This window comes from Camelina sativa, chromosome 14, assembly GCF_000633955.1.
Source record: "Camelina sativa cultivar DH55 chromosome 14, Cs, whole genome shotgun sequence".
Taxonomy (NCBI): Eukaryota; Viridiplantae; Streptophyta; class Magnoliopsida; order Brassicales; family Brassicaceae; genus Camelina; species Camelina sativa.
In genome coordinates, this window is record NC_025698.1 from 24,320,457 (window position 1) to 24,348,084 (window position 27,628).

The 27,628-nt window shown below is 34.1% G+C and overlaps 5 protein-coding genes and 2 pseudogenes across 8 annotated transcripts; 4 read left to right on the forward strand and 3 right to left on the reverse strand.

The window, feature by feature from the left end:
- LOC104742324 (zinc finger CCCH domain-containing protein 13-like) lies at nucleotides 2,743-3,206 on the forward strand. Its single transcript, XM_010463320.2, has one exon. The coding sequence runs from the start codon at nucleotides 2,782-2,784 to the stop codon at nucleotides 3,055-3,057; it is 276 nt and encodes a 91-aa protein (XP_010461622.1). The 5' UTR covers nucleotides 2,743-2,781; the 3' UTR covers nucleotides 3,058-3,206.
- LOC104742325 (probable inactive heme oxygenase 2, chloroplastic) lies at nucleotides 6,727-9,138 on the reverse strand. Its single transcript, XM_010463321.2, has 4 exons — nucleotides 8,628-9,138; nucleotides 7,989-8,212; nucleotides 7,288-7,395; nucleotides 6,727-7,174 (listed from the first exon to the last, which is right to left on the reverse strand). Exons 1-4 carry the CDS (start codon nucleotides 9,103-9,105, stop codon nucleotides 7,082-7,084), a joined length of 903 nt encoding a protein of 300 aa, XP_010461623.1. The 5' UTR covers nucleotides 9,106-9,138; the 3' UTR covers nucleotides 6,727-7,081.
- LOC104743941 lies at nucleotides 11,734-13,826 on the forward strand (annotated as a pseudogene).
- Nucleotides 19,227-19,572, forward strand: LOC109128836 (zinc finger CCCH domain-containing protein 13-like). The gene has a single exon (XM_019235942.1). The coding sequence runs from the start codon at nucleotides 19,237-19,239 to the stop codon at nucleotides 19,516-19,518; it is 282 nt and encodes a 93-aa protein (XP_019091487.1). The 5' UTR covers nucleotides 19,227-19,236; the 3' UTR covers nucleotides 19,519-19,572.
- On the reverse strand, nucleotides 19,641-20,855 carry LOC104742326. The gene is made up of 3 exons (XM_010463322.2): nucleotides 20,765-20,855; nucleotides 20,311-20,613; nucleotides 19,641-19,999 (listed from the first exon to the last, which is right to left on the reverse strand). Exons 2-3 carry the CDS (start codon nucleotides 20,609-20,611, stop codon nucleotides 19,947-19,949), a joined length of 354 nt encoding a protein of 117 aa, XP_010461624.1. The 5' UTR covers nucleotides 20,612-20,613; nucleotides 20,765-20,855; the 3' UTR covers nucleotides 19,641-19,946.
- On the forward strand, nucleotides 20,996-24,276 carry LOC104742329 (pto-interacting protein 1). 4 transcript variants are annotated; one of them, XM_010463323.1, is made up of 8 exons: nucleotides 20,996-21,160; nucleotides 21,780-21,895; nucleotides 21,999-22,249; nucleotides 22,449-22,575; nucleotides 22,695-22,968; nucleotides 23,189-23,327; nucleotides 23,624-23,710; nucleotides 23,955-24,276. In XM_010463323.1, the coding sequence occupies exons 2-8, from the start codon at nucleotides 21,814-21,816 to the stop codon at nucleotides 24,090-24,092; spliced, it is 1,098 nt and encodes a 365-aa protein (XP_010461625.1). In that variant the 5' UTR covers nucleotides 20,996-21,160; nucleotides 21,780-21,813; the 3' UTR covers nucleotides 24,093-24,276. The 4 variants fall into 4 exon arrangements, with proteins under 4 accessions (XP_010461625.1, XP_010461627.1, XP_010461626.1 ...); XM_010463325.1 differs by having other exon boundaries at nucleotides 23,189-23,321; XM_010463324.1 differs by having other exon boundaries at nucleotides 21,785-21,895.
- On the reverse strand, nucleotides 24,322-25,934 carry LOC104742328 (annotated as a pseudogene).

A 27,628-nucleotide genomic window follows, 5' to 3' on the forward strand; every position in this document is an offset into this window, starting at 1 on the left:
GTTTATCTTCTGTTTCATTCCATTTTGTTTCAATTGCATTTGTTAGTAGTTTTCTCTTGCTTAGCATAGTTTATAGCACTTGTTTAGTAGCTTATTTTCTGCATTAGTACTGTCTTAAGTTGCTTTATTCTTCTGCATTTCATTTCTGTCATTAGGTTGTTAGAAACAAATCAACTTGATATTTAGCTTAACTTGAATGCATTGATCACATCTTGACTACTTACATATCACACTCTTTATAGATTGACATCCTTTAACCTACAACATCATAAGGGTATTGAAACACCTTGCATCACATTTGATCATCGTAGCCTAAGTTTGTTTGTTTGTTATCATCCCTTCATTCATAGGTTAAGATAGAAAAATCCTTGTTTCACCAAGTAATTGCTGGAAACTGTGAAATATGGGTTAAGTATGATTACTAGAAACTGTTCTGAGATGGTTCTTTCTAGGCGTCGTTTGGAGGAGCAAAACTAGTCTGATGGATATGAAATTTGGTGGAGAGATTCGTCATAGTACAGGCTCCTTATCCAATGGCGGAGTTGCCATTTCAACGGTTATTTTGTGAATTATTCGAGTTTTTATATTGAGCTTTTGTATGGATTTAATTGTGTTAAGTTGTGTTGTTGGTTGAACCAATGAGCTCGGTTTGAGCTGAAACCTCTATAAGCTTATGGAGCAAGTTCAAGGTGCTTGTAGGACCAAGTTAAAGCTAGGACGGTGAAAAGATGGGTTCATCAGAGAAGTGTTTTCGTGGCTGGACGGAATAAAGTATTCCAGCCTACCTCTCTTGTTACTCGGTCGTTAGGGATGGTTGGTTGTGCGACTCAATAACTAGATAATGTGGTGTTGGGTGATACGTGAATAAGCAAAGCTTGCTCGGAAGGTGGAGTCAAGTGGTTTTCCAGTAGGATGCTGAATGACTATGATACGTGCTTGGGGAGCTGAAGTACGTTTGTATGATTGTGTCTTGTGGATGCGGAGCATGGGTTAGTTGGATCTGCCTATATTGGTGGAAGTTTTTGTAAGAAGCGATTTTGATGCCGGTTGTCTCGTCGGAATTATGGGGTTCTGGTGAGAATGTTTTCCATGGAACCTTGCTTAGGAGTTGGAATCCGGTGAGGTCGTTTCAAGGTTATTTATGTATAAGTTAATTAAATTGCACAATTTACAATCACATTATAAATGAATCCATGTATGAAAATAACAGATCAGAATTAGACAGATACCTTGGAAGTCAAACCCATGCCTTGTCCATTTTACACCAATACTACCCAAGCTCCAACACCAATTATACGTACAATTGTGATAAAAACTTTAATGATCAGATACTCACATACACCACACCAACAACAAAATGACAAACAAAAAAAGCTAGAAATAATATCTTACACAAATAAAATCAAGGTACGACCGAACAAGAAGCTTGAATCTAGTTTCTGCAAACAGAACACGACATGAAGTATCATTACAACAACTTCAAGTACACATAATAAGATAATCGATTCAACTCAGATAAACATCATAAAGTATCAAATATTACATTCGACCGAAGATTAACTGCATTCTTGTAGTGGAAGAATGAAACTCAATATTCAGACGCTATTGAAGCTCAATATTCAGACGCTACTGAAACTCAATATTCTTGTAGTGGAAGAATGAAACTGAAAGATCATAGAAACAAATTGGATCCAAAGTGAAAAACAGTTTGGAATTCAGAGATGGTTTCGGCGGAGTTTCAGAGAGAAGAAAAAGAGAAGAACGAGAGAAGTGGCGACTGTAAGACCTAGTTTTATTCTTTACTTCTTTTTTCTCTGTTTTTTTTACATTTTTTTTACTTAATAAAATTTTTGGTGGCAATGCAATTTTCATTTTCCCGGTTTCCCCTACAATAGTGTTTTCACTTTAAACTATGCAATTATATAACCAAAATCTAAGCACCAGATCGAAATGTATTCCCGCTCATCCTACCATAGGGTTTCAAATTATGGAAACACTATGTTACTTTTTAAGAAATTCAACTATAGCAGAACCAAAAAATCCGCTATTAAATACTGCTATTAAAACCATTATTTCATGTAGTGTAAATCAAATGTTGCAGTGTTGGATACAATGATTCATTAAATATATATTAGTAACTAAATATTGATTTTTTTATGAAAAGCTATCATTAAGAGGTAATTACTAAAATATATTTTGGTAGCTTTTCATAAATTTACCAAACAAATCTAAAGTTTTCGATGATTTATTAAATTAGGTAAAAGTTGTAACGGTATATATATACCAAAAAGTAATTAAAATGGTTAATTAAACAGTTGTAACAATTTGTTTAATATATTTTAACAATTAAAACAGAAAATTATAATTAATGAAAATTATTAGAAAAAGATGCAACTGTAATAATTATTTTTTAGAGATTGTAATTATTATATAGAATTGACTTTTGTATGCATAATAACTTCTGTATCTAATTTATAAAATATGATGGTGTATCCTCTCTCAAAAAGCTTTATAACTCATGAAATATAATGACTTATGTCACATGTAGTTAAAAAAAATATTATATAATTAAATGCATATATCTATTGGTAAATCTAATCACTAAAAAAAACAATTACAATTATAACTAAATACAATAAATGTTAATGATGATATATTTCTTCAAAACATGTCATTTGAGTATTTAATGCTAGATATCTTCTTCTAATGTATATATATATACACGTAGAACATAATCAAGTATATGCAAACAATATCAAGTCTAATAAGAGAAGAGAAAATATGTCTGACAAAAAAATGCCAACACGTCCAGGCATACCTGAATGCGGCAATTATCTTCTAACAGGAAACTGTGATCTGAAAGAATGCAAATACCATCACCCCATGAATAAAACCCCGATAGAGCCTGGACTGGCCCTCAATAACAAAGGCTTACCATTAAGACCTAACCAAGCTATTTGCCCAGATTTCAGTCGCTTCGGCCTTTGCAAATCCGGTCCGGCTTGTAAATTCGACCATTCATCATCCTCATCCTCATCCTCAGGTTCCAAATTATGAAAATGAAACTGATATTCCCTATCTTCTGTTCTGTTTATTCTAAATAAGATTATAATACTTATCCATATATATATATATGCATAATCATGTATTTTATTCACCATTTGTAATAATAATATAGAAAGAATGTAATAATCAAGTTTTGATCACCATGGTATCAAAAATGTTCAATTCATGTAACAAGACTTTTTGTTTCGATTTAATCCAACCAAACAAAGGCCTAATCAAGTTAATAGGCTCCAATGGATCCATAACGAATGTCTTGAAAATAAACCCAAAAGAGGATCGATCTTACCTTATTTGACTGGCACTGTTTACTTACGACATTAAACAAGGATCACAACAACAAACACTCTGATGCCAAACTAGTTATACAAATGCAATTTATGAAAAGGATGAGGTTAAATGCTAATCTTCACTTTGTCAACCCTCTCATATCATGATCTTGGGGGTAGACACTTTAGACACTTCCAGCTAATCTCCAAAGTCGACTTCTAATCATGATCATATCCATTTCCCTCCCCGTTAATCTCTAATACATATCGATACTAACCCCGTTCTGTCTTTGTAATTGATACGAGCATAGATGTCTCTTTATGAAAACCCACAAAGGTAGCCTAGTTCGTATTTGCATATCCAATCAGAAAGTACAGAATTATCAAATTGTGATCCATGATTACAAATTATCAACAGCAGTAGTAGTTCATTGTCTGTTTCAGTTCAGAAAGTGACATGTAGTGTAATACACAAACATCTAAGAGAACAATTCTAAAGAAAGTGTTAGTTAGAGTGGTTGGTGTTACTTGAGTTTACTTGTGGAGTATAGTAACTTGAATTTACATCTTCTGATATAGTATTGACTTTACTTGTGGAATTGATTTTTCCACAATTCTGTTGTTTTTGTTTTGTGTGTGTGTGTATATTGATTACTGCGACTCTGAATGTTCCCTAGAAATGAATTATTGTTAAAGATATTGTGTGTTGTCGCAGGCAACCCCTAAACTAAGTGAAGACAAAGTGAATCAATGCGTTGATGCAAGACTACTCGGAGACTATCCTCCCAGAGCTGTTGCCACGGCATTAATCTCAAAATTGCTTTCCTCTCATTGTTTTGTAAGAACATAAAAGTTTCAACTTTGAAGACTAGTTTATCTGAGTGCTGACATTAGAACCAAACTAGTGAAACCACAGTCCTGATGTTACCTTTTCTTACAAAACGCCAAAGAAACCAAGTGATAATTGCTGTCCACATTCATCTACATGCATGACGATTGAAACATTTCATAAGTCTGATTTTATTTGACATAATGATCAGCTTGCTGCGGTGGTTGCACCCTGTGTGCAATATAAGGCAAATTTCAGACCAAATATGAGCATCGTGGTGAGGCACTTCAACCTCTTTTAAACCCTCCTCGTTCTGCTCCTCAGAATCCACATAGGAACCCCTATTGATCAGATAATCAATCCCCATCTCACCTAGTAATGATGATTTATTTAAGTGTACTATACATTTTTTTGTTCTGTTTGTGTAAATTTTTTGGACCTTATCTCATTGACTCTTCATTCAAGTCCCACATTTGAAGAGCTATGTCTCTATTTCATTATAGATTTTATGTTTAGTTTTTGAAGGAAGACGAACCAAATTTTGTTTGTTTATCGTAAATTTATTATTTCATATGACTTGATTAGGATCCGCACGATGTACGGGTTTTAAAATAATTTAATAAAATTCAATTTTTTAGAATATATAAGTAGTTTTTTGTGTGAAATATATTTTCTGAAAAGAAATAGAGAAATATTTTTAGTTAGAGAGAAGTTTTTACTTTAATTCACTAATTTATATTTTTATATTTTAAAATTATTATTACAATTCTTACAGTCACCAAAGCTAAATTATCGACCACCAAATTTTTTTCAAACATTAACCATTACCAATATTATTATTGTCAAATTTAAAAAATGTTCAACAACTTATTCACAAAATGTTTTATATGCAATCAACCGATCAAGCGTCATCTTATTAGTATCCACGTAAAATATTACTATGTGTTTTACCACTAATAATCTGTTCTTACACCCTAAAATATTTTATTGTTAAAATATGCTCTTATCACCACCTATTAAATGTATCTCTAAACCAATTACACCAATTTTTGTTTCTTTTCACCACTAAAATTGCAGTGACATATTGTTTAACCACTAAAATTGTTTACTCAAAAACTATTTTGGATGAAAAACAGAGGAAAAAATATCTACACATTTGCAATGAGTTTATGACCAACCCAATATAATTTGAGAAAAATAAAAATTATAACCACGATGATATATGAGTCTTAGATAATTTATAGATATAAAATATAAACTAAAATAAAACAAAATCTAAAAATACTACAACATAAGAAATTTAAAATATTTATTTTGAAAGGAATAAATAAATAAAGATCTTAAATATTTTTAAATGAAAAATAAAATAAAAAATAAACTCAAAATAATATAAAAATTTTATTTTAAAATATCATGAATTTCTTATATAAAAAAAGTTAACTAAATAATATAACTAAAATCTAAAAATGCTACAACATAATTAAATTAAAATATTAAAAAGAAGGAATAAAACAAATACTGATAGTACGTCGTCATTCAAAATTGTATAAGACAAATAGAATAAAAGTCCTTACCATCATCTAAGTTGCGAAGTTATAATTTGGGAACCATGTATTTTGGTAAACTATGCTAGACAGTAAAAATCAATGAAAATTTTAAAATAATACAATGTCTATTATTCATAGATGTGAAAATAGTCAAATAGATGGAAGTAGTCTAAGATATATATGTAGCATTATATAAATATTATACTTAGACATTGATTTAGTTTGTCTACCTATATATGAAGCATAGTTAAATCCAACCGTATATGAGGTTCATCTGCAAATGTCTTTTCGATCATAGCAATCTGATTATCACTCATCATATCCCGTTTTCTTTTGCTGGCAAGGTTTTCTGATATTGCATGGTTTCTATTTGTCTTTTTGTTGTTCATGATTTTCTATCATACTTAAGGTTTTGATTTGATATGGAATACAACTTAATATACATATTTATATAATAAACATATCATATATTCCTTTACGGTGATGATAGGTAAATATTTTCTTTTTACTTTTAAATTATTTTCTTTTATTTTGGTAAGTATTTCCTTTTTACTTTTTTTTTTGTCACCATCTCGTTAATGCATAACTTTGACATAATTAGATTATAGGAATTTGCAAAACATGTCAAAACAAACTTCTGCACGTCAAAACAAACAAAAAAAAAATTAAGTGAGCGACATGCTCACTGTTATTAGTTGCAACTTAACTCATCAACCACCATTGAAGAAGAGGAGTTATACTCCGATGGTGGCTTTTCTCTTTCATATCTCGTACAAAAAATTCTCAAACAGTGAGTGTTCAGATTGGACGGAAATGGTCAAGGATAAGCTGCCATCATTTGTGGAACTTGGTAGCACAAAAGACAAAACCTCGTATGCATTTGCACCAGGTCCCATATACACCCCAACCAAATTAAATTTGGGTATTTTTTTGAACCAAATTAAATTTTAAGACAAGAAAATAGCCATCGTCAGTGATTTCTAGTTTAATGTATTATTCAGAGAAGTAGAACCAATGATAAGTGTTCAGAACCCCCAAATTCAAATATTTAAAACTAAAGAACAACAATATTTCATCAAGAATTACCAGACGAAGGACACAACCTTTGGCTACATTTTTACGCACAGCAATTTGGTAATTTTTCTTTACTGCTGACTTCGACCAACAAAGAACCCAAAGCTGGTGTTCATCAGCTTCAATTTTAGCACTGTCATGAATTAGGGAGAATGCCTGCGGTAAGCCAAGTGGAGCAATGCAATCTCCAGGGGAGATTTGAATTTCGGTGTATTAGACAATCTGACAAATGAAAGTTTTTGAAATGATTCTAGACTACCATCGTGAACACAGGTCTGGTAGCTTTAAAACCAAGAATTTCACAAGATCATCAAGCGAATTATCTGCCCCATATACTTAAATGCCTTTGCTGTTTCCTTCAAGCATTTGTTTTTCTCGTCCCGAGTCCAGTGCTTCATTTCCCAAACGCATCACGTCAGACATAAGATCAAAAAGCATTGAGAGAACCTTGGTTTTTTTAGCAATTGAAGGAATGAAGAATTAAAATTTTAGTTGACAGTCTCACCTCCCCAAGCACGTTAAGTTTCTCACGGACGCCTTTAAGTAAGTCTTGTGCATCCCCTTCCCACCTATTGAACTCCATCATCTTTCCTTCCAGAAGCTTCTCAGATACCTTAAATGAATCAATTGATCATTTACATTTGAAAACTGCGCATATAGAGAAGGGTGACCATGCAATTATGACAGATCTAAATCATGCGATATTGACAAAAGTAAGAACCAGAACATGTTTCCATTTGTTTATGCAACATAACCAACAAAATATATAGAACGTCCAGTTATGATACATCTTGAAAATAAAGACAAAACATAGTTCAGCTATTGAGACCACGTTAGCCTGACTGACTGTTTTCCCCTAACTAATTAGTCGGTTAACAAGTTCTTCAACAAACTAATGGATTTAGGATTTCAAGGTGTCTTTACGATGGTACTATTTGATATACTTGTGTGATTATAAGTTAGTCCCAATGAAGAAGAGAAGAAATCTTCTCAGATTCCACCATTGTCATTCTCATGCTTATCGCAACTCTCTCATACCCTGCAAAAATCCCCTTAACCCGAACTCTCTAGTAATATATCCAACTTATATTTCTTATCTTTAACTCTATCAAACTAGCTGTTACAATTAAATATGCTAGATATGACCTTATCCAGTTAAAAAAACTCTTCTCTGTTACTCCATGAAGACTTATCAAAGAAACTAACCTTGTTTACAATAACTTGACCACCAGCAATGTGTGAAAAGTAGATACTGTAGAAATGAGAAAGAAACAAAGGTGCACTTTCTCCTGCTAGTTCTTTTAAATACTTTGCATAAGAAACTCCTGTGTTACTTGGTTCTGGAATAACCAAATCTTGTCCTCTAAACCATTGTAGATCCTTCTCAAGACTTTCACATCTCTCTAATCCTGTTCTCCTGAAGTAAGCATCTGCACGTTTTCCCACACACATAAACCCAAATCACATCATCAAATAAAATAAAAAACTTTCCACACAATCTACCAAGCCTCAGACAATTGCAAGTTTCAACTCTTGAAACTGAAATTAGGTCAAAATCTAGCCCAAATAAAAAAAAGATACAGATCCTAAACGCAAATCATTAACAAATGAAAATCATAATCATAAACCATAAGCCCAAATCAATACCGTAACTAGACATAACTGTCCATATAATCATATTTATATACCATGCCTAAGCCTGTTGAAAGTGAAACCATAATCCTGTTCTGAAGTAAGTATTTGCCAAAACCCATAAACATCACCTACTCACAAAGCCGTCCACAGTAATCAACTCTTGAAATTGAAATTAGGTATCAGGGCCAAAAGAGAGAGAGTTTTTCTTACAAGAAACATTCTCAGATTCGTCTACAATTCGTTCAATAGTATCGAAGACAAGCTTGCTATCAACTAAGTACTTAAGAAATCCCTCTTGGCTTGGCCTCCAAGTCTCTCCCTTTACATCATCATCATCATCGTCTTCTTCTTCGTGTTCTTCTTCGTTTTCAGTATTAACACCAGAAAGATGCAATTTTTTTCCACTAGCATTGCGTAACCGCATGGATACGAATCTCATTTCCCCAGTTATCCCAATGTTTTCTCCTGGGTACTGTTTCCTGTACCTTGTTCTCTTCCTCTGTGAGGCCTTTTGCTGTGAAGGTGGTGGTGTTGATGACGAACGACATAAATTGAGAAATTGATTATGTGTATTTGATATTTTGAACGGGAAAGAGATATAGGTGTGAAGAGGAGAGTGAGTGAGCTTATGAGGTGGATTAGAAGAGAGTACTGGAGGAGTTGGCCTGAGATTGAGAAGAGAAGCCATGGCTTCCGACGACCAAATATATTTTTTCTTTTGTTTTTCCCAAGAGTGTGATATATTAAAGGCTCCTGTATTAAAAATCTAAAAACAAACCAAAAGTTTTTTACAAGGCCTTAAAGCCCACCGTAAGTTTGCAGAAATAAAGCCCAGCAAGAGGTCACCAACATTATATCGAAAGCCTAGGGAGTTTTTAGTGTTGTAATTTGTAAACAACTTGACCGCTGGATCAGATGTGTGTTATATAAGAGAGAACCAATGTATCTTTTTTTCCCCGTGGTGTGGTTTGTTTTTTTGTTATTTTTTTTTTGAACGAATGTAAAATTTTATTCATCAAAAAAACCGTTTTCTCTTTACAACAAGTGTAAACTAGTTTTATAAAACTTTATAGGAAAGCATACAAAACTTTTAGGTTCTAGTGGTGGACCAGAGGAGGAGAACCTCTTCGTACAGACGATTTCCTGAGCCTTGGATGAGTAGAAGCTTGTTTCGAATGGTTCTATCAATTTGTTGATGCAGTCGAGTGGCAGAAACAGGGGATTCACCGTGCCTGCGGTTATTTCGTTCTTGCCAAATGGAGTGGAGTGCTACCTGAAGTGAGCATTGCAGTAACAAACGGGGGAGTGCACCCCAAGGAAGCCAGAGGTGAGCTTACTCCAAATCTGTTGCGAGTAGGGGCATTGGAAAAATAGATGGGATTTTGTTTCCAAAGATACTGAACAGAGAGAGTAAGATGTGTCAACCGTCTGATTCCAGTTCAACATTCGATCACCTGTGGAGAGCCGGTTGAGCATCCCAAGCCATGTCAGAAACGCGAATTTTGGAGTTGCTAGAGGAAACCACACCCCTTTTGTCTAGTTTTGCACAGGTTTTTCCATGCGCAGTTGGAGCTAGGTGTCTCGAGTGGAGAATTTTTTCTTAGGTCCATATGTGTGCCTCCACATATGTACATCAGCTATATTAGGTTTGCGCTTAGCTTTGACAGCAGTGATCTGCTTCTCCACTTCGTTTAAAGTGTCCACTATATGTTGCCGAGCTCGATGGTGTAACATAGCAAATTCAACAGTTTCATGTTTGGATATCCCAAGATCAATGAAACCTTGATTGCCAAAAGTATCATGCAACCGTCTCATTGGAGACCAACTGTCGTACCAAAATGAAGTAGATTTGCCATTTTTGATGTCTTTGCAGTGAAACTGCTTAGCTAGGTCCCTCAACTTGAGCAATTTACGCCACATCCAAGACCCCTGGAGGGTTGATCAACCAATATCCCATAAAGAAGTTTGATGAATTAGGTAGGTATGCACCCACTGGCTCCATAGCGAGTTTGTAGAGAGTAATCTCCAGATAAGCTTAAGTCCACAAACGGTGTTAACCTCCTTCAAAGGTGGCAAGCCAAGACCCCCTTCACAGTAATGCAAACAGACGACGTCCCAAGCAACTTTTGCATTGTGCGTTTGTAAATCAGGACCACTCCATAAAAAAGCTGAGCATAATTTATCACTCTCCTTCAGACAACTACTTGGCAGCCGAAAGGCAGAGAACCAGAAGTAGGTGATACTGGTAAGAACCGATTTGATGAGTTGCAGCCGACCTCCATAAGACAAGAACCGACCCGTCCAAGAGCTTATTCGTTGTCGTATTTTCGCTATGAGAGGCTGATAGTCATTCCTGGACATTGCTTTGGTGAGGAGCGGTAGCCTAAGGTAACGAACCGGAAGCGTGCCAACCTCAAAAGGGAATGTTGATCGTATATCCGCTTGCGTACCTGGAGAGATTCCAGCCATATATAGTGTAGATTTCTCTAGGCTGATCTTCAGTCCTGAAAGTCGAGCAAAGTCCAGACCTAATTCTTAGCAGTTTCTGTTAACAAGTTAAGATCAAATATTTCCACATTTGCTGTAAGCTTTTGGACTTTAACATGAGAACCAAGAAATGTAGTTGTACGATGTTATCAAATATCTCTTTTTCTTCTTCTGTGTGACTACTTCTAGACAATGATGATGATATTTCATGGTAAATGGTCTGCCAAGTTACCACATACGACCTATTTCTCGAATAAAGTAGTATAGATTACGTGATGGAATGTGATCATGAGACAGAAATTAATAAAATCGATCTATAGTATATATATATATATATGTAGTTTACATTCAAATCTAAAAGCATGAGTTGAAGAAGTATTGTATTCGACTAAATTTAACCACCTTATTTTGTTTCTTCTATGCTCTCTAGTTTCTAATCATATTCTTTTGTCAAAACTTTCCAGCCATATATAGTGTAGATTTCTCTAGGCTGATCTTCAGTCCTGAAAGTCGAGCAAAGTCATCAAAGATTTGAATAATGCCTTCAACAGATCTTTTAGTACCCTCAGCAAAAACCATTAGGTCGTCTACAAAACAGAGGTGTGTGAGAAGAAGATTATGACATCGAGGATGATAGCCAAAGCGGTGCTCTGTTGCTGCCTTATTGATCAAGTGTGAGAGGACATTCATGCATATAACGAACAGATAAGGAGAGAGGGAGCAGCCCTGCCTCACATCACGAGAACTCCCCAAAAAACCAGCCAACTCTCCATTTACCTGTACTGAGAAAGTTGTTGTGGAGATACACAGTCGAATCCAGTTTATAAAGATGTCCGGGAAACCTAAAGCTTGGAGTGTATTAAGTAAGAATGACCATTGCACCGAATCGAATGCTTTGGAGATGTCAATCTTCATGGCACAACATGGAGAAATGTCATCAGTTCAAATGCTAGAAGGACATTTTCCATGAGTAGCCTATCTTTGACAAAAGCTGTTTGATTTGAAGAGATGGTCTCAGGGAGCAAAACCTTGAGTCGATTCTCAAGAATCTTGGAAATCACTTTATATATGACGTTGCAACAGGAGATGGGACGATAGTCTTTCATGACCTATGCATCGTCTTTCTTAGGAATTAGAGCAAGTATGGTAGTGTTAATACTTTTAGGGAGAAAACCTTTATGGAAGAACGATTGTACGGCGACCGTAAAATCCTTCCCCAGTACAGGCCATGCTTGCTTGAAAAACTCACTAGTATAGCCATCTGGTTCAGGGCTCTTATTTGCAGGCATCGAAAATAGGACAAGCCTGATCTCCTCATCCGACACATCTTGAATCAACATAGCTCTATGATGAGCACTGCAGCGAAAGTGCAACAGTGACTAACGATTCGACCGTGGCTCCCCCAAAATCATTTGGAGTGAGACCAAGGAAATTCGAGAAGAATCTTGTTGCTTCATGTTTAATATCAGCTTGAGTCTTGGCAATAGAACCATCTTCACATTGTATCTCGCGGATAGAATTCTTATTTTTCCAAAGTTTGACTGCATTATGAAACACTTGATTATTCTGATCTCCAACGTGGAGCCAGTGTAATTTAGACCTCTATTTCAATAGACCCTCTTCTAGTTATGAGAGTTGGTGCCATAGAGATTAAGCTGTTGTCTCATCCTGCATTGCATCAATGGTATGATTAGCTAAGTTTGCAACTTGTTTAGCACATAAATCAGTGTGTGCTTCCCGAGTTCTTTTAACCAGATCCCCCAGACGATCACGCGTTAAACTTCTGATCCCCTGTTTCAGACCCTTTAGCTTTTTAGTAAACCGAAACATTGCAGTGGTGGAGATAAATAAAGGGTCAGTGTCTTCCCAATACGACTGCACAAGAGGTAGAAACTCCGGCAAAAGATCTACAAAATTGACAAATTTGAAAGGCCGTTTCAGAGCAGGTGTTCCCATATCGAACCGGATACGACTACGGAGATGGTCAGAACAGCCTCCACACTCAAAGGCCGTTTCCTCGTGATTTGTCTGGATCAGATGTGTTATTCTTGAGGACGGTAAGGTCATTTCTTCAGGGCGAAACCGAACAAATGAGACACGCAATATGATCACTCAAATCTTTCAGAAGTAAGCTTATAAGTAGTTTCTTCAATTATTTATTGGATAGTCTGTTTTTGCTCACACTACTCTGTATCTTAATTTATTGAATAACACAGAATCATATGATTGTTAACTTGATTTATTCGTCTATATTAAGGTGTTTGTTACAATTTTTTTTTTTTTTTGAAAAGGCTACATTACAAGACATGCAGAGATGGAAGCAATTGATCAACTTGTTGAACAATGGCAGAAAAATGGACTCTCACCTTCACAAGTTGCTGAGAAATTCTCAAAATGCATTCTTTATGTAACATGCGAACCTTGCATACTGTGTGTGCATCGGCCTTATCGTTTCTTGGTATGAATCCTTAAGCTGAATTAGACATATTTTTTTTGGTTACTGATGAGAATGATGTGATATGCTCTTAATTGAAGGTATAAAGGAAGTGTATCATGGATGTGCAAATGATAAATTTGGGGGATGGGGTTCCATTTTGTCACTTCACTTAGGCAGTTCTCAGCCGTCAGATATCATGTAAGTTCTATGATCACATTACAAACTTATACAAAAATACATTACTAATTAAATTATGACCTTGATAGCGAGGGAGAAAAAGGGTACAAGTGCAGAGGAGGAATACTGGCAGAAGAAGCTGTCTCTCTTATCAAATGTTTCTATAAGCAAGGCAATCCCAACACTATCGACTCTCTCTTTTACTTCTAATTTTATTCCTTGATGAGACATCTTGAAAGATCTTTTTTTTTTTGGGGGTTTCAGCTCCAAAGCCACACCGCCCTGTAGTTCAAAGAGAGAGGATTTGAGATGAACGTGTTGTTACTAGCTACTCTTCTAGCACCTTTTTAACCTATCTATTTAATTCTTCAGCTTGATGTTGCATTTATTGTGAAACAGTCTTTTTGTTGAATATAATTTTTACATTCATACAAAAAAAAAAAAAATCAATTGAAGTTCATAGAACTCTGATTAAGAAGCTTGCTCTACAGAACAAAGCTCAATTAGCTTTCAGTTTATATTATGACAAGTAGAGGTGACAATCTGATTTACCATTTACTTTTTTGGTTTTATCGTTTGTTAGTTATCAATGATTCTACTTCTGATTTTGCTACTTATGGCACATGAATGAAACAATACAAGCTACATTTTTCAAAATCCAATAAAATATGCATTTCATCATAAAAGATGCATTTCCTCAACAAAACGATAATCTAAGACTTGAATGTCAAATAAACCAAATCTTTCACCAAATTGAATCAATCTCATGAAATATACAATCAAAATTGGAATAAGCCAACATACAAATATTCAAGATAATCGAATAAAAAAGCATACCAAATCTCTACAAAAACAACTAATCTAAAACTTAAATGTTAAATATGCCAAACTGTTAACTAAATGGTATAAATCCCATAGAATATTGGATCTTCAAGATAATCGAATAAAAAACCTTGTCAAATCTGCACAAAAATGTTAATATAATATTTGAATGTCAAATAAGCTAAATTCTCAACCACATTGAATAAAACTCATGCAATATTACAAATCTTTAAAAAAACATCGTATAAAACACTATGTCAAATTACAAAAACGCTAATCTAAGACTTCATTGTCAAATAAGCGTTTTCAACCAAATTTAATTCTCAACCAAATTTATTTTTAAAACCTATGAAATATTAGATCAAACCATAAAGTCAACTTACAAATCTCCAAGATAATCGAATAAAAAATTATGCTGACTGTCCAACAAAATTGAATTAATCCCATGAAAAATACAATTAAAATTAGAATAAACGAACTTACAAATCTTCAAAAACCATGCCAAATCTGTACAAATTGCTAATCTAAGACTTGATTCAAATAAGACGAAATACATATCTTCATAGGTGAATCACAAATCTTCAAATAAACCATCGAAACTACTACAAATCTGAAAACTAAGTCAAATCAAAAAAAAAAAACCAAATTATTATAAAGCTTAACAGAGGAGATCTACTTACTTTGTTAGATGTTTCACCCAACCATATCTCTTACTCATGACACCATGGACATTTGCCTAAAATCCAAAATTAAAAGGATCAATAATCTTTTTTCTCCATGTTGTAGAATTAAAAAGAAAATTGGAACCAAATGACCCACTTTGAATAATGATTTAAAATAAAAGGTCCCACAATAATTAATCTACTTAATTAGTAATTAACTAGAGAGAATACAGTTATGTATAAAATCATCTTTTATCTTTTAACTTTTTGAGACTCACTTTGATTCATGATCAAAATCACAAGCTTTCTCACACAAATCAAAACCAACCTAATCATCTTCTCTTATTAATCAATTTATATCTATATGCTAGACCGATTGATGGAATAATTGTAGCTGTGTTTATAGCTTTCAGTGTTTTAGCATTAACCATCATAGCACCAAACTCCAAAACTTGAGAATGCAAAAATTGTATATCAGTGAATGTAACCGCGTCATTGTCTTGGCTACTCATGTTTTTTTTTTTCTATCTGAGCACAAATAAACAAACTGTCTATGCTTAAAAAACCATGTCAAATCTGCACAAAAATGTTAATATATTATATGAATGTCAAATACACTAAATTCTCAACCACATTGAATAAAACTCATGGAATATTACAAATCTTCAAGAAAATCGTATAAAAAACTATGTCGAATTACAAAAACGATAATCCAAGACTTCATTGTCAAATAAGCCAAATTTATTTTTAAAACTCATGAAATATTGGATCAAACCATAAAGACAACTTACAAATATTCAAGATAATCGAATAAAAATCATGCTAAGTCTGCACAAAATTTTAATCTAAGACTCGATGTCAAAGAGGCCAAATCTCCAACAAAATCAAATTAATTCCATGAAAAATACAATTATAATTAGAATAAACAAACTTACAAATCTTCAAAACCATGCCAAATCTGTACAAATTGCTAATCTAAGACTTGATTCAAATAAGACGAAATACAAATCTTCATATGTGAATTAGAAATCTTCAAATAAACCATCAAAATTATAACAAATCTGAAAACTATGCCAAATAAAATAAAAAACCATATCATATACATAAAAGTAAGATTTCACTATCTCCTTATTGGTCCACTTGCCAATATAATTTTTTCAATTAAAATTTAAAAATAATTATTTTTATTTAAAGAAACAATTAACAATATACATTTAACTCACACTTTAAAATAAAATTATAACTGAAAACAAAATAAATTATACATTAACTATATTCTACCATTCAATTTTATTCAAACACAATAAATTATAATTGTAACTCCCATAGTTCTAAATGTAATGTAATTTTCATCAATTCTTATCATATAAATAATCATTCTCTCATTATCTCATTCTCTCATATTGCTATTTTGGAACTCTCCTATTCCCACATTCTCTTCAACTATACCTCAAATCTTTTTCTGTATTTTTTTGTTTTTGATTTTGTTGTTGTTGGTGTATAGGTAACAAAATCAGATGAAATATCATTGTAATAATTTAATGCTAAATTTTAATTTTAGAGACTATGTGATATATATTTTACATTGTTTTTTTACAATTCTTATCATATAAATAATCATTCTCTCATTCTCTCATATTGGTATTCTCTGACTCTCCTATTCTCACATTCTCACATTCCCTTCCACTCTAACTCAAATCTTTTTTATGTATTTTTTTTTGTTTTGATTTTGTTGTTGTTGTATGGGTTACAAAATCAGATGAAATAGTTTAATGCTAAATTTTAACTTTAGCGACTACATGATATGCTGGAAAATAAAAAGACTACATGATATATAATTTACATTGCTCTTTTTGTAAAGATTCATCTCCATTATCTAATTTGAATTACCATCATATAAGTAATCATCCCCTCCTCCGCTCTCACTATATCTCAAATCTTAATTTTTTTTTAAAAACTTTTCCTAAATGTTGTTATATGGGTTAAATATCAAATAAAAATGTAATAAGAGTTTGATTCTTCTATATTTTATTTTAGAAAGTACTATATATATATATATATTACATTGTTTTCAATTTTTATTTTATTTTTAACATCTTACTAATTTATTCATATTTCTTATATAATTTTTATAATTTTAATTTTAATTTTAATTACATATTCTGGTTTTAACAAAAAAAATCAAGTTTATTGGTAAAGAATTGAAAGTTTTATTTGAGCATTAGATGCTCATATTCCTTTTAAATGATCAATGTGTATCGTATTATACTTTTGAATCAAATTATGGATCCACCAATATAACCACACTCACTTTTAAATTAAATGGGTTTTAATTTTATGATTTGGAAAAGTAGGAAGGGATACGTTACACATTGATATAATACATTGTAACCCTTCAGATTTCCATAGAAACTACATTGTATTACACATTTAAAGCCCACTACTTCAAAAATTTAGTCTGCAACTCTCATAATAAAATTATAGTAGTGCTATCAATGAATTTAATTAAATATAATAGAACAAGTTAAAAATTATTAATATACACTACTGGATTTTTGTAACTCTCAAATAGTTAAAATTGATACACTGATTTATGTATTATCTATTAAAAGAAAGATACATATCTCACTATAACTCTCATATTTCAAATCTCTTATAATTTTATAATTCCACAATATCATTCTTTTTAACTATATCTCATATCTCACATAATTTTGTAAATTTTATAGTATCATCCCCCCCCCCCCATTTAACAAATGATATCATTTTATTGTTTTTTTGTCAAATCCAAATGATATCTTAACTTAAATAAAAATGTTAATTTATTTAAATAGGATATAAAGGTAATATATGATATATAGTTTAATTTATCATATTTTACGAGAAAATATAGAATTTATCGTTTGTTACTTTCAATCGTATAGTCATTTCCTATTTTGTTTTGTATTTCTATATATAAATTTAAATGATTTTTTATTTTCTTTTGACCTCATGATTCTATGTATATGTGATGAATTATTAAAATTTTAATAGCCATTTATTACAAATTTAAAACTTACATTTTTTTATCTCAAAATTTTTCTAATCTTAACATTTTACTTGTGGTTGAGAAGGTATTGGTATTTCTTGTCCACAGTCTTGGTCTAGGTCTACATAAGAAAAATGCAACCATATTTATTTGTAGCATCAGGGCAGGACCAAAAACCGTACCTTATTTACATTAGGTTCCTTTGAATCGAGTTTTGACATGTATGAAACTAAGGACATATGGTGCAATGGATCATCAAATATTCTTACAGGTCAAGGACTCAAGCTTATAATTGCAGAGAATTTGCCTTTTGTTTTATTAGTGGACATATTAGAGACTATGTTTCTGTGACCAAATTATGAAGTATAAATATTATTTTAAGCGAGTCATTGTAATTTTACACCATTGATTGTTTTAAGTGAATGCAGGAAACAAATTTTGATTATTTCTATCTTCGTTGTGATGAAACTTAGAAAAAAGTTAAATATAAAAAAATTGGATTTGATGGTCACTTTGACTCTTTAGATGTGTTCAGCTTCCAGGAACAATATTGTCATTACTCCTCTCCAAAAATGCCTACTTATGTAAACATGAATAAAAATATATAAATTCAAATATTTTATTCAACAAATACCCAAATAAACAATAACCCTTATTTTGGTAGCTTTTCATGAATTTACCAAACAAACCTAATATGTAAATCAAATAAGGTAATAGTAGTAATGGTATATATATACCAAAAAAATAAAATGGTTAAATTAAACGATTGTAACAATTTGTTTAATTTATTTTAACAATTAAAAATAGAAAATTATAATTAAAGAAAAATTATTATAAAAAGATGCAACTGTAATAATTATTTTTTCCATGTGTATCCTCTCTAAAAAAGCTATGTAACTCATGAAATGACTTATGTCACATGTAGTTTAAAAAAATATATATAATTAAATACATATATCTAAAGTATTAGGTAAATGAATCTAGTTACTAAAAAAAAATCAGAATAAATAAATATGAATATAGCACTATATTACAGTTATAAAAAGTTACAATTATAACTAAATATAATAAATGTTAATGATGATATATTTCTTCAAAACATGTCATTTGAGTATTCAATGCTAGATTCTTCTAGTATATATATATACACAAGAGAACATAATCAAGGAGATGCAAACAATACCAAGTCTAATAAGAGGAGGAAATATGTCTGACAAAAAATTGCCAGAACGTCCAGGCAAACCAGAATGCGGCTACTATCTTATAACAGGAAACTGTAATCTGAAAAAAAGGTGCAAATACCATCACCCCAAGAATATAATCCCGATAGAGCCTGGACTGGCCCTCAATGACAATGGCTTACCGTTAAGACCTAATCAAGCTGTTTGCCCACATTTCAGTCGCTTTGGCCTTTGCAAATCCGGTCCAGCTTGTAAATTCGACCATTCAACCAAACCATCATCATCCTCATCCTCTGCTCGCAAATGATGAAAATGAAACTGATATTCGCTATCTTCCGTTCCGTTTAATCTAAATAAGATTATAATATTTATCCATATACATATGCAAAATCATGTATTTTATTCACCATTTGTAATAATAATAATATATGAAAGAATGTAATGATCAAGTTGATCACCATGGTTATCAAAAATGTTCATTTCATGTAACAAGATCAGACTTTTTGTTTCGACTTAATCCAACCAAAGAAAGGCCTAATCAAGTTAATAGGCTCCAATGGATCGGCAATGAATGCCTTGAAAATAAACCTAAAAGAGGATCTTACCCACACTGTTTACTTACGAGATTAAACAAGGATCACAACAACAAACACTCTGATGCCAAACTCTAGTTATACAAATGCAATTTGTGAAAATTGATGAGGTTGAATGCTAATCTTTACTTTAGCAACCCTCTCATATCATGATCTTGTGGGTAGACACTTTAGACTCTTCCTTGGCTGTGTCACCTGGAAGAAGGAACATAATTCAAACCAGTTAGTGAACAGACAGCTAATCTCCAAAGGCGACTTCTAATCATGATCATATCGATTCTAACCCCGCTTTGTCTTTATATTTTTGATTGATGCGAGCATACATGACTCTTTATCAAACCCACAAAGGTAGCCTAGTTTATATTTGCATATCCAGTCAAAAAAAGTACAGATTTATCGAAATTGTGATCCCTGATTCCACATTATCAACACCAGTAGTATAGTTCATAGTCTGATTCTATTCAACAGGTAATAAATAAGAGAGGGTTGGAAACTAGTAAATTAACCTGACTGAGTGGTTGCTGTGACTTCACCATAGATGGCCTTGAGCGTGGAAAGAGGAACAACCGCGGAAGCACCAGCGGAAGCAGCTTCAGCAAAGAGTTGCTGTTTCCACTCCCACATAGTGACTTTCATTGCCTTGTTCGACTTGGAGAGCGAATCCTTCTGCTCTGCTAAGGCCTCGACATACTTCTGCTGTTGATCAGATCGCAATCCCAAAACCACAAACGATACCCCAAGACAAGTGTTTATGACAGCATTGTTGTTTATTGCTTCCGATAGAAACATCGCAATCTTATTCGCCATTTCTGCCATATCCATCAATAGCAATTCCAAAACTCTTAAGATCATCATTTCATACACAACAACGATATGACTAAACTCGACAACAATTTCAGCATCCGGTCTATGTAAACTACGACGGAGATAAGATCGTAAACAAAAAAAAAAATGGCTCACCTGAAACGAAGGTGGGTTGATGGCTACGGCGGTGAGGTTTTTGATGCGGCGGCGCCGAGAGAGAGAGAGAACTCGATTCCGTTTCAGTACTTTTTTAAGTTGTGTTTAGGGATATGACTGTAATTCTTATTCAATTAAGGGGTAATTTAGGTATTTTACATAGATAAAGACTTTTTGCCAAGTAAGTAAAGTACTACAATTAGACTAACTACAACAATGGTCATTTAAAGATATATTAAAAAAAAAAAAAAAAAGTTGTTAAAAGTCGATCGATCATCATCATATTCAAATTGTCGTCTAAAGGCATAAAACCACCACACCATCGAAGATTCGGAACTGAGAATTTCTCAATTCCTCTCTCCTTCCGAAGTGTTTTTTTCCTTGTTTGCGAGATAGGTAAGTAAAATGCTTTCCTCTGTTACGAGTTTCTCTTTTTGGTACTTTACTTAAATGTCAAAAACCTTTTTTTTTTTAAGGATCGAGGGTTCGAATTTAATGTCGATTACGATTATGCGAACGAAATCTAGGAATCGATTTCTAGTTTTTCCGAGTTTGAAATCAGTTCCATAGGGTAAAATTCGTTGACTTGTGAATATTCTAGGTCTACGGAACATATATATTTGTCTATTAGTTGTTGGTTTAATCGGTTGATCATGGAGTAGAGTAACTTGAATTTACATCTTCTCATATAGTATTTTTGACTTTACTTGTGGAAATTTTTGTTGATTTTTTCACAATTCTGTTTTTGTTTTGTTTTGTTTTGTTTTGTGTGTATATATGGACTTAAAAACCTTATCCTGATAACTAAACTATTCATATTTTTTGGTTTCTACTGATATTACTACTATGAGCAAAAATCTTGTTTTTGTGTCTGTAATGTTCTGTTACTGCACACAGCATCATGATTAGCGAAATGGAAACTGTTTATTACCTTTTTAGTTGGTATCTGAACATCCTCTTTGTTATTAAATGAGTCTAAGAAGCTGAACTGTTGGTTGACATATACTGTTTACAGTGTAGTTAGCTCGTACGTGTGAGAGAAGAGTGTAATGAGCTGTTTTGGTTGGTGTGGGAGTGAGGATTTCCGTAACTCTGCTGACACCGGACCTAGGCCTGCGCACAACCCAGCAGGTTTCTTTTTTTTCATATTTCAACTGCATTACTTGTCTTCAGTCTTTCGCTTAGTGTTCATCCCTTTGGATTCTAAGTTAATGGGATTTTCATTGTTCTAAAGGTTACAATGGAGGCCACTATCAAAGAGCTGATCCACCCATGAACCAGCCAGTAACTCCCATGCAGCCTATCTCTGTACCAGCCATTCCTGTGGATGAACTGAAAGATATAACCGATAACTATGGCTCCAAGGCCTTGATTGGTGAGGGTTCTTACGGAAGAGTGTTTTACGGTGTTCTTAAAAGCGGTGGCGCAGCTGCCATCAAGAAACTTGACTCTAGTAAGCAGCCAGATCAAGAATTTCTTTCCCAGGTAGGTGTCACAGTCTTACAGAATACATTAATGCATTTTCTTAGGGGCATTCATCTCGTAAAGTATATTGCCAAAACGAATTACCCCGGCTTAACGTAGACCTTATGTTTTCTATGTGCAAATGGTCCAGCATCAAACCACTCCTTTGGGAATGTTCTGTCTAGTTTTTTTTTGTTACTGACGTAGAAAATTTTAACAGATATCAATGGTTTCGAGATTGCGAAACGACAATGTCACTGCACTTATGGGTTATTGTGTTGATGGCCCTCTCCGTGTTCTTGCTTATGAATATGCTCCTAACGGATCTCTTCATGATACTCTCCATGGTGAGTAATTAAACTTAAAACCATTGCTTGGGTATGGATCAGTCACTCAATACTTAGAACATCTGGAAAGCAAGTTACAGCAGGAAGAAACTAATGAAACGTGATGATCTTTGGTGCAGGCCGAAAAGGGGTCAAAGGAGCACTGAGAGGTCCTGTTATGACGTGGCAACAGAGAGTTAAAATCGCTGTAGGTGCAGCCAGAGGACTTGAGTACTTGCATGAGAAGGTGAACCCTCAGGTTATCCACCGAGACATCAAATCCAGTAACGTACTTCTTTTTGATGACGATGTTGCCAAAATTGGTGATTTTGATCTGTCTGATCAAGCCCCTGACATGGCTGCTCGCCTTCACTCAACTCGTGTGCTAGGAACCTTTGGCTATCACGCTCCAGAGTAATACCCTTTTCAAGATTTTCTTTATCCTGAACAGTTATTTTCAGCTTGTTTCATTCAGACTAATCTACACGTCTTCACTCAAAAACGTTTGGTTCTCATGCTCTGATGTTATGAAATACTTATTTATTCACATGGATTTCGTTTTTCTTACCCGTACCTGCTATTGCATCTCTTCTTGACGAATCTAAAGCTTGAATATTTTTGCTCTGTATTTCAGATACGCAATGACAGGAACGTTGAGCTCCAAGAGCGATGTGTACAGTTTTGGTGTTATTCTACTGGAGCTCCTTACGGGTCGTAAACCAGTCGATCACACCTTACCGCGTGGACAACAAAGTCTAGTGACATGGGTAATGTTTAGTGCATTCTTCTCTGCTTCTTATTCTGGTTTGCTGAATCGATAAGAGAGGCTTTTTAAGAAGACCAAAATTGTGATAAGCTCATTAGTCTGTTAAAAATGACAAAAATGGGGTCAAAACCTCAAAGAAACTTAGATAATAAGCCCTCCTTAGGCCAAACTTAGGATGTCAAAACAACTTAAGACGCTGGAAGAAGCAATAATTTTTTCCATATAGATTACTGCGACTCGTAATGTTTCCTGAAATGAATTATTGTTGCTAAATAATAATAAAGAGATTGTGTGTTGTCTCAGGCAACCCCTAAACTAAGTGAAGACAAAGTGAAGCAATGCGTTGATGCAAGACTACTCGGAGAGTACCCTCCCAAAGCTGTTGCCAAGGTATTAATCTCAAAATTGCTTTCCTCTCATTCTTTCACTAGACCATACAAGTTTCAACTTAGAAGACTAGTTTATGTGAGTGCTGACATTAGAACCAAACTAGCGAAACCTCAGTTCTGAGATTGCCTTTTCTTGCAAATACCAAAGAAAAAAGTGATACTTGCAGTCCGCAGTCATCTACATGACGATTGAAACATTTGATGAGTCTGATTTTATTTGCCATATGGTGCGATATAATGATCAGCTAGCTGCGGTGGCTGCACTCTGTGTGCAATATGAGGCAAATTTTAGACCAAACATGAGCATCGTGGTGAAGGCACTTCAACCTCTTTTAAACCCTCCTCGTTCTGCTCCGCAGACTCCTCATAGGAACCCCTATTGATCAGATATTCAATCCCCATCTCATCTTTTTAAAGATGATTTATCAAAGTGTATCATACGTTTTTTTCTTCTTTCTAAGTGTAAATTTCTGGGACTTTATCTCATTAACCCTTCATTCAAATCCCACATTTGAAGAGCTATGTATGTATGTCTCTGTCATTATATTTTTATGTTTAGTTTGTGAAGGAGGACGAACCAAATTTTGTTTGTTTATCGTAAATTTATGAATTAAAATAATTATTTCGAAATAATTTTAATTCACGCGAACACATTAAACACGTCAAAACAAACAGAAAAGTAAGTGAGCGACATCCTCACTGTTATTGATGTACTTTGCACGAAAACAAAACAGTAGTGGCAACTTAACTAAGCAACCACCATTGAAGAAGGGGAGTTATACTCAGATGGTGGTTTATCTCTTTCATATCTCGTACAAAAACTTCTCAAACAGTTTCATGTGTTCAGATTGGAGGGAAATGGCCAAGGATAAGCTGCCATCATCAGTAGGACTTGGTAGCAAAAAAGACAAACCCTCGAATGCAATTGCACCAGGTCCCATAAATAGGGGACGACCCCAACCAAAGTCTGCATCATAGATGGGTAATTTGGCCCAGCTTGTGATTCCCAAATTTGGGCATTTGTAGGTATGTGCACCGCGGACCAGTGCTGACAGATCAGGCTGCATCTCCAGGTAGTCAAGAGCAGACCTCAGATACTCATCGTCCATGCGAACTATAACGTCATGAATCATCCCTGCAGCATACCATGTTGGCTTTGATAGAAGATCCCCAGCAACAGTCAATGGTGTCGCAGTGAATACCACATTGCCAAAGTAACCAGGGGGTAGCTGCGGCGAAGTCTGGACCTTCCATCAATTGCAATGTACAGCTTGGTCTCTTGGTCGTCTGGCAGTCCGCGCGCTTTGCCCACTGCTCTCCACACGTGGCCAGCCAAGACCTCGTATGAGCTGTAGCTAACAGTGTTCCCATCCTGCTTGGATTTAGCCTTGAGAGCAAGAAGAAGCTCACGTGATATTTTGAAAATAGAGACAGTGGTATCATGAGGGCCTGGTTTGGAGGACGAAGGGATCCTCATAGTGGGGGAAGGCTTATATTCAACATGATGAAAAGCAGGCTGAGGCGGGTGTCTAGCGCGGAGGAGGGTCCGATCAATGAAGGGTGGAATGACAAGGTCAAGACCACGGGCCATGTCAGACCATGTATTGATAAAATGTAGAGCAGAGGAACCATCAGCCACGTGGTGTTGCAAGCCAACCCCAAGGGAAGCTCCCCCACATTTAAAGAAGGTCACCTACTTCATCAAGGAACAAAGGATCAAACTAAGCTAAATTATAAGAAAGACAAATAACAAGGCATCAATTTTTAACCTGCAAGACGAGGAGCGGTAAAGTTTGGACGCCGACGGAGTAATCGACATTTGGAATAAGCTGGCAGAGAGTGAGGGAAGGAGCGAAGTCCCCAAGATCGTCGATGGCAGAGGGAGTATCGGCGACGACAAAGAGAACACCGGCGCCATTGCAATCGATCTCGATACGACCATCATCGTCTTTCTTCAAGCGACCAGCCATGGGGTAAAAGGGGACGAGGGCCTTGGAAAGAGCGTCCTTGAGGACCTGAGGGTCAAAGAAATTGGAGGCGCCGGTGGGTCTGTAGAAGTAGACAGTGGGGCTGTGGTACTTAGCGATGATGAGGTCAACGTGGGAGTTCCAAAGTTTAGTGACTGGGGTCTCGGCGGCAGGCCGGACAATGGTGGAATCTCGGATGTTAATTTTCATAGATGGGTTGGGAGTGTTACAAGATCAAACGCAAAAGAAAAGTTTATGTTTTGATGACTTTGATCCGAAAAATTGTGTGACATTGGAGGTATATATATCGTAAGTGGGTGGAACAAATTATGATGCAGATAAAATCAAAGAAAGAGAATATTCATAAGACCGATGGCAAAATTCTAGCCATATAAGAATGGAAAGGAGTTTTTGTAAGCCACATGGTTCTTTTGGATACACAAACTTCAATAACTTTTTTTGCCGCCAATGCAAATATGTCTCCATTTTCCACCTAACTATCTTGATTCTTGAATGTCTCCCTTTTTTTTCTTTCCATCTTCCTCTTCTTGCCAACAATGAAATTAACTGTTTAGTTTAGTCAAAATTAGAGGAGCACTAATTTGAAATTATTCGTTCTATTTCTGGTAAATTGCAAAAGCACTTAGGGGAAATAATAGAGGTATTGTTTTGTTTGTATGATTAAGCTTCCGATTATGCATGCGATGAATTATATATATGTATATCCAACCATTTCTACAATAGTACGAGCCAAACTTCAACTATAGCATAACTATGTTAATGGCTATCGTCTAATGATATTAATGCACAATATTCTTGCATGTAGTACATGTAGAGATATATGACACAAGCTGTATTATGCCATGTATCAGAAACGTACTTTTGTTTAGATATATCAGAAACGTACATGTAGAGACATATGACACAAGCTGTATTATACTAAACATTATTTTGCCATATGTATCAGCAGTGCTGGTCCGGTATTATTAGGTGGGTTACGCACAATCCGGTTTAGAGGCGTTAGAATAATTTTTTGTTTGTACCCCTTATATTAAAGGAAAAAAATTATGGACTTCTTTTTAATAGATTTACACTAAAGTTGAAATTTGTGACCCAAATTCATACTAAATTCTAATTTTTCAAGCAAAAATCTATGTATTTTCTATAAAATTAAACATTTTTCTACAGACATACTTAAATAAAACTTCAAAAAATAGTCTTAATTACTAAAGAAAAAAAGAAAAAAATTTGGGATTCTAAGCGCTCGTTTGGGTTGCTTCCCCTCTAGGTCAGCCCTGTGTACTTTTGTTGATTCTAAGCGCTCGTTTGGGTTGCTTGCGTCATATCTCTATTATCATGTACATTACGGTTGTATTATAGTAGATTTTTTTTGTAACCTATATAATATAGGTGATAAGATTAAGGGTGAATGTCATGAAAATCTACTTTGGGTGTGAGTTGTGTCACAAAAACCCACTTTCCACTCATGGTATACTTTCCCAAGTTTTTTGTTTATGTGTCCACTTTCCTTTTACATTTTTGCCCTTACTAACAACTTACCTCTTTTTCTCTCCTTCTTTTCTCTCTTTTTCTCTTCTTTTTTGTTGTTAACAGTTTAACAAAGTAAAATATATTTATTTGTTATCATAAAACAAATTTTCTATTTATTTATATAAAATATGTTATGATTATATATTTTCTACATTTTAAGATACATATTGCTATATTTTTTATGAATTTTTAGATTATACAGTATCCATCAGTCGTTGAACATTTGTTCAATTATAAGTGGATAATCAATTGCAGTATTGTTAATAGATAGTTACTTGTGTTTATTCATACAAAATATACATACATAAATTTGGTTAGATCTTTATCCATAGCATATTATCCATAACACAACATAGACCAAATAAGTACAAAACCCTTTAATTCTAAATTTTAAATCCTAG

Coding starts and splice junctions, on each gene's coding strand:
- LOC104742326 (XM_010463322.2), bottom strand. CDS start 20,611: ATGGCGAATAAGATTGCGATGTTTCTATCGGAAGCAATAAACAACAAT. Junction 20,000..20,310: donor CACAGCAACCACTCAGTCAG/GTTAATTTACTA, acceptor TCCTTCTTCCAG/GTGACACAGCCAAGGAAGAG.
- LOC104742329 (XM_010463323.1), top strand. CDS start 21,814: ATGAGCTGTTTTGGTTGGTGTGGGAGTGAGGATTTCCGTAACTCTGCT. Junction 21,896..21,998: donor GCCTGCGCACAACCCAGCAG/GTTTCTTTTTTT, acceptor ATTGTTCTAAAG/GTTACAATGGAGGCCACTAT. Junction 23,328..23,623: donor GTCTAGTGACATGGGTAATG/TTTAGTGCATTC, acceptor GTGTTGTCTCAG/GCAACCCCTAAACTAAGTGA.
- LOC104742324 (XM_010463320.2), top strand. CDS start 2,782: ATGTCTGACAAAAAAATGCCAACACGTCCAGGCATACCTGAATGCGGC.
- LOC104742325 (XM_010463321.2), bottom strand. CDS start 9,105: ATGGCTTCTCTTCTCAATCTCAGGCCAACTCCTCCAGTACTCTCTTCT. Junction 8,213..8,627: donor CGAATCTGAGAATGTTTCTT/GTAAGAAAAACT, acceptor GAAAACGTGCAG/ATGCTTACTTCAGGAGAACA. Junction 7,396..7,988: donor GTCAAGTTATTGTAAACAAG/GTTAGTTTCTTT, acceptor GATTCATTTAAG/GTATCTGAGAAGCTTCTGGA.
- LOC109128836 (XM_019235942.1), top strand. CDS start 19,237: ATGTCTGACAAAAAATTGCCAGAACGTCCAGGCAAACCAGAATGCGGC.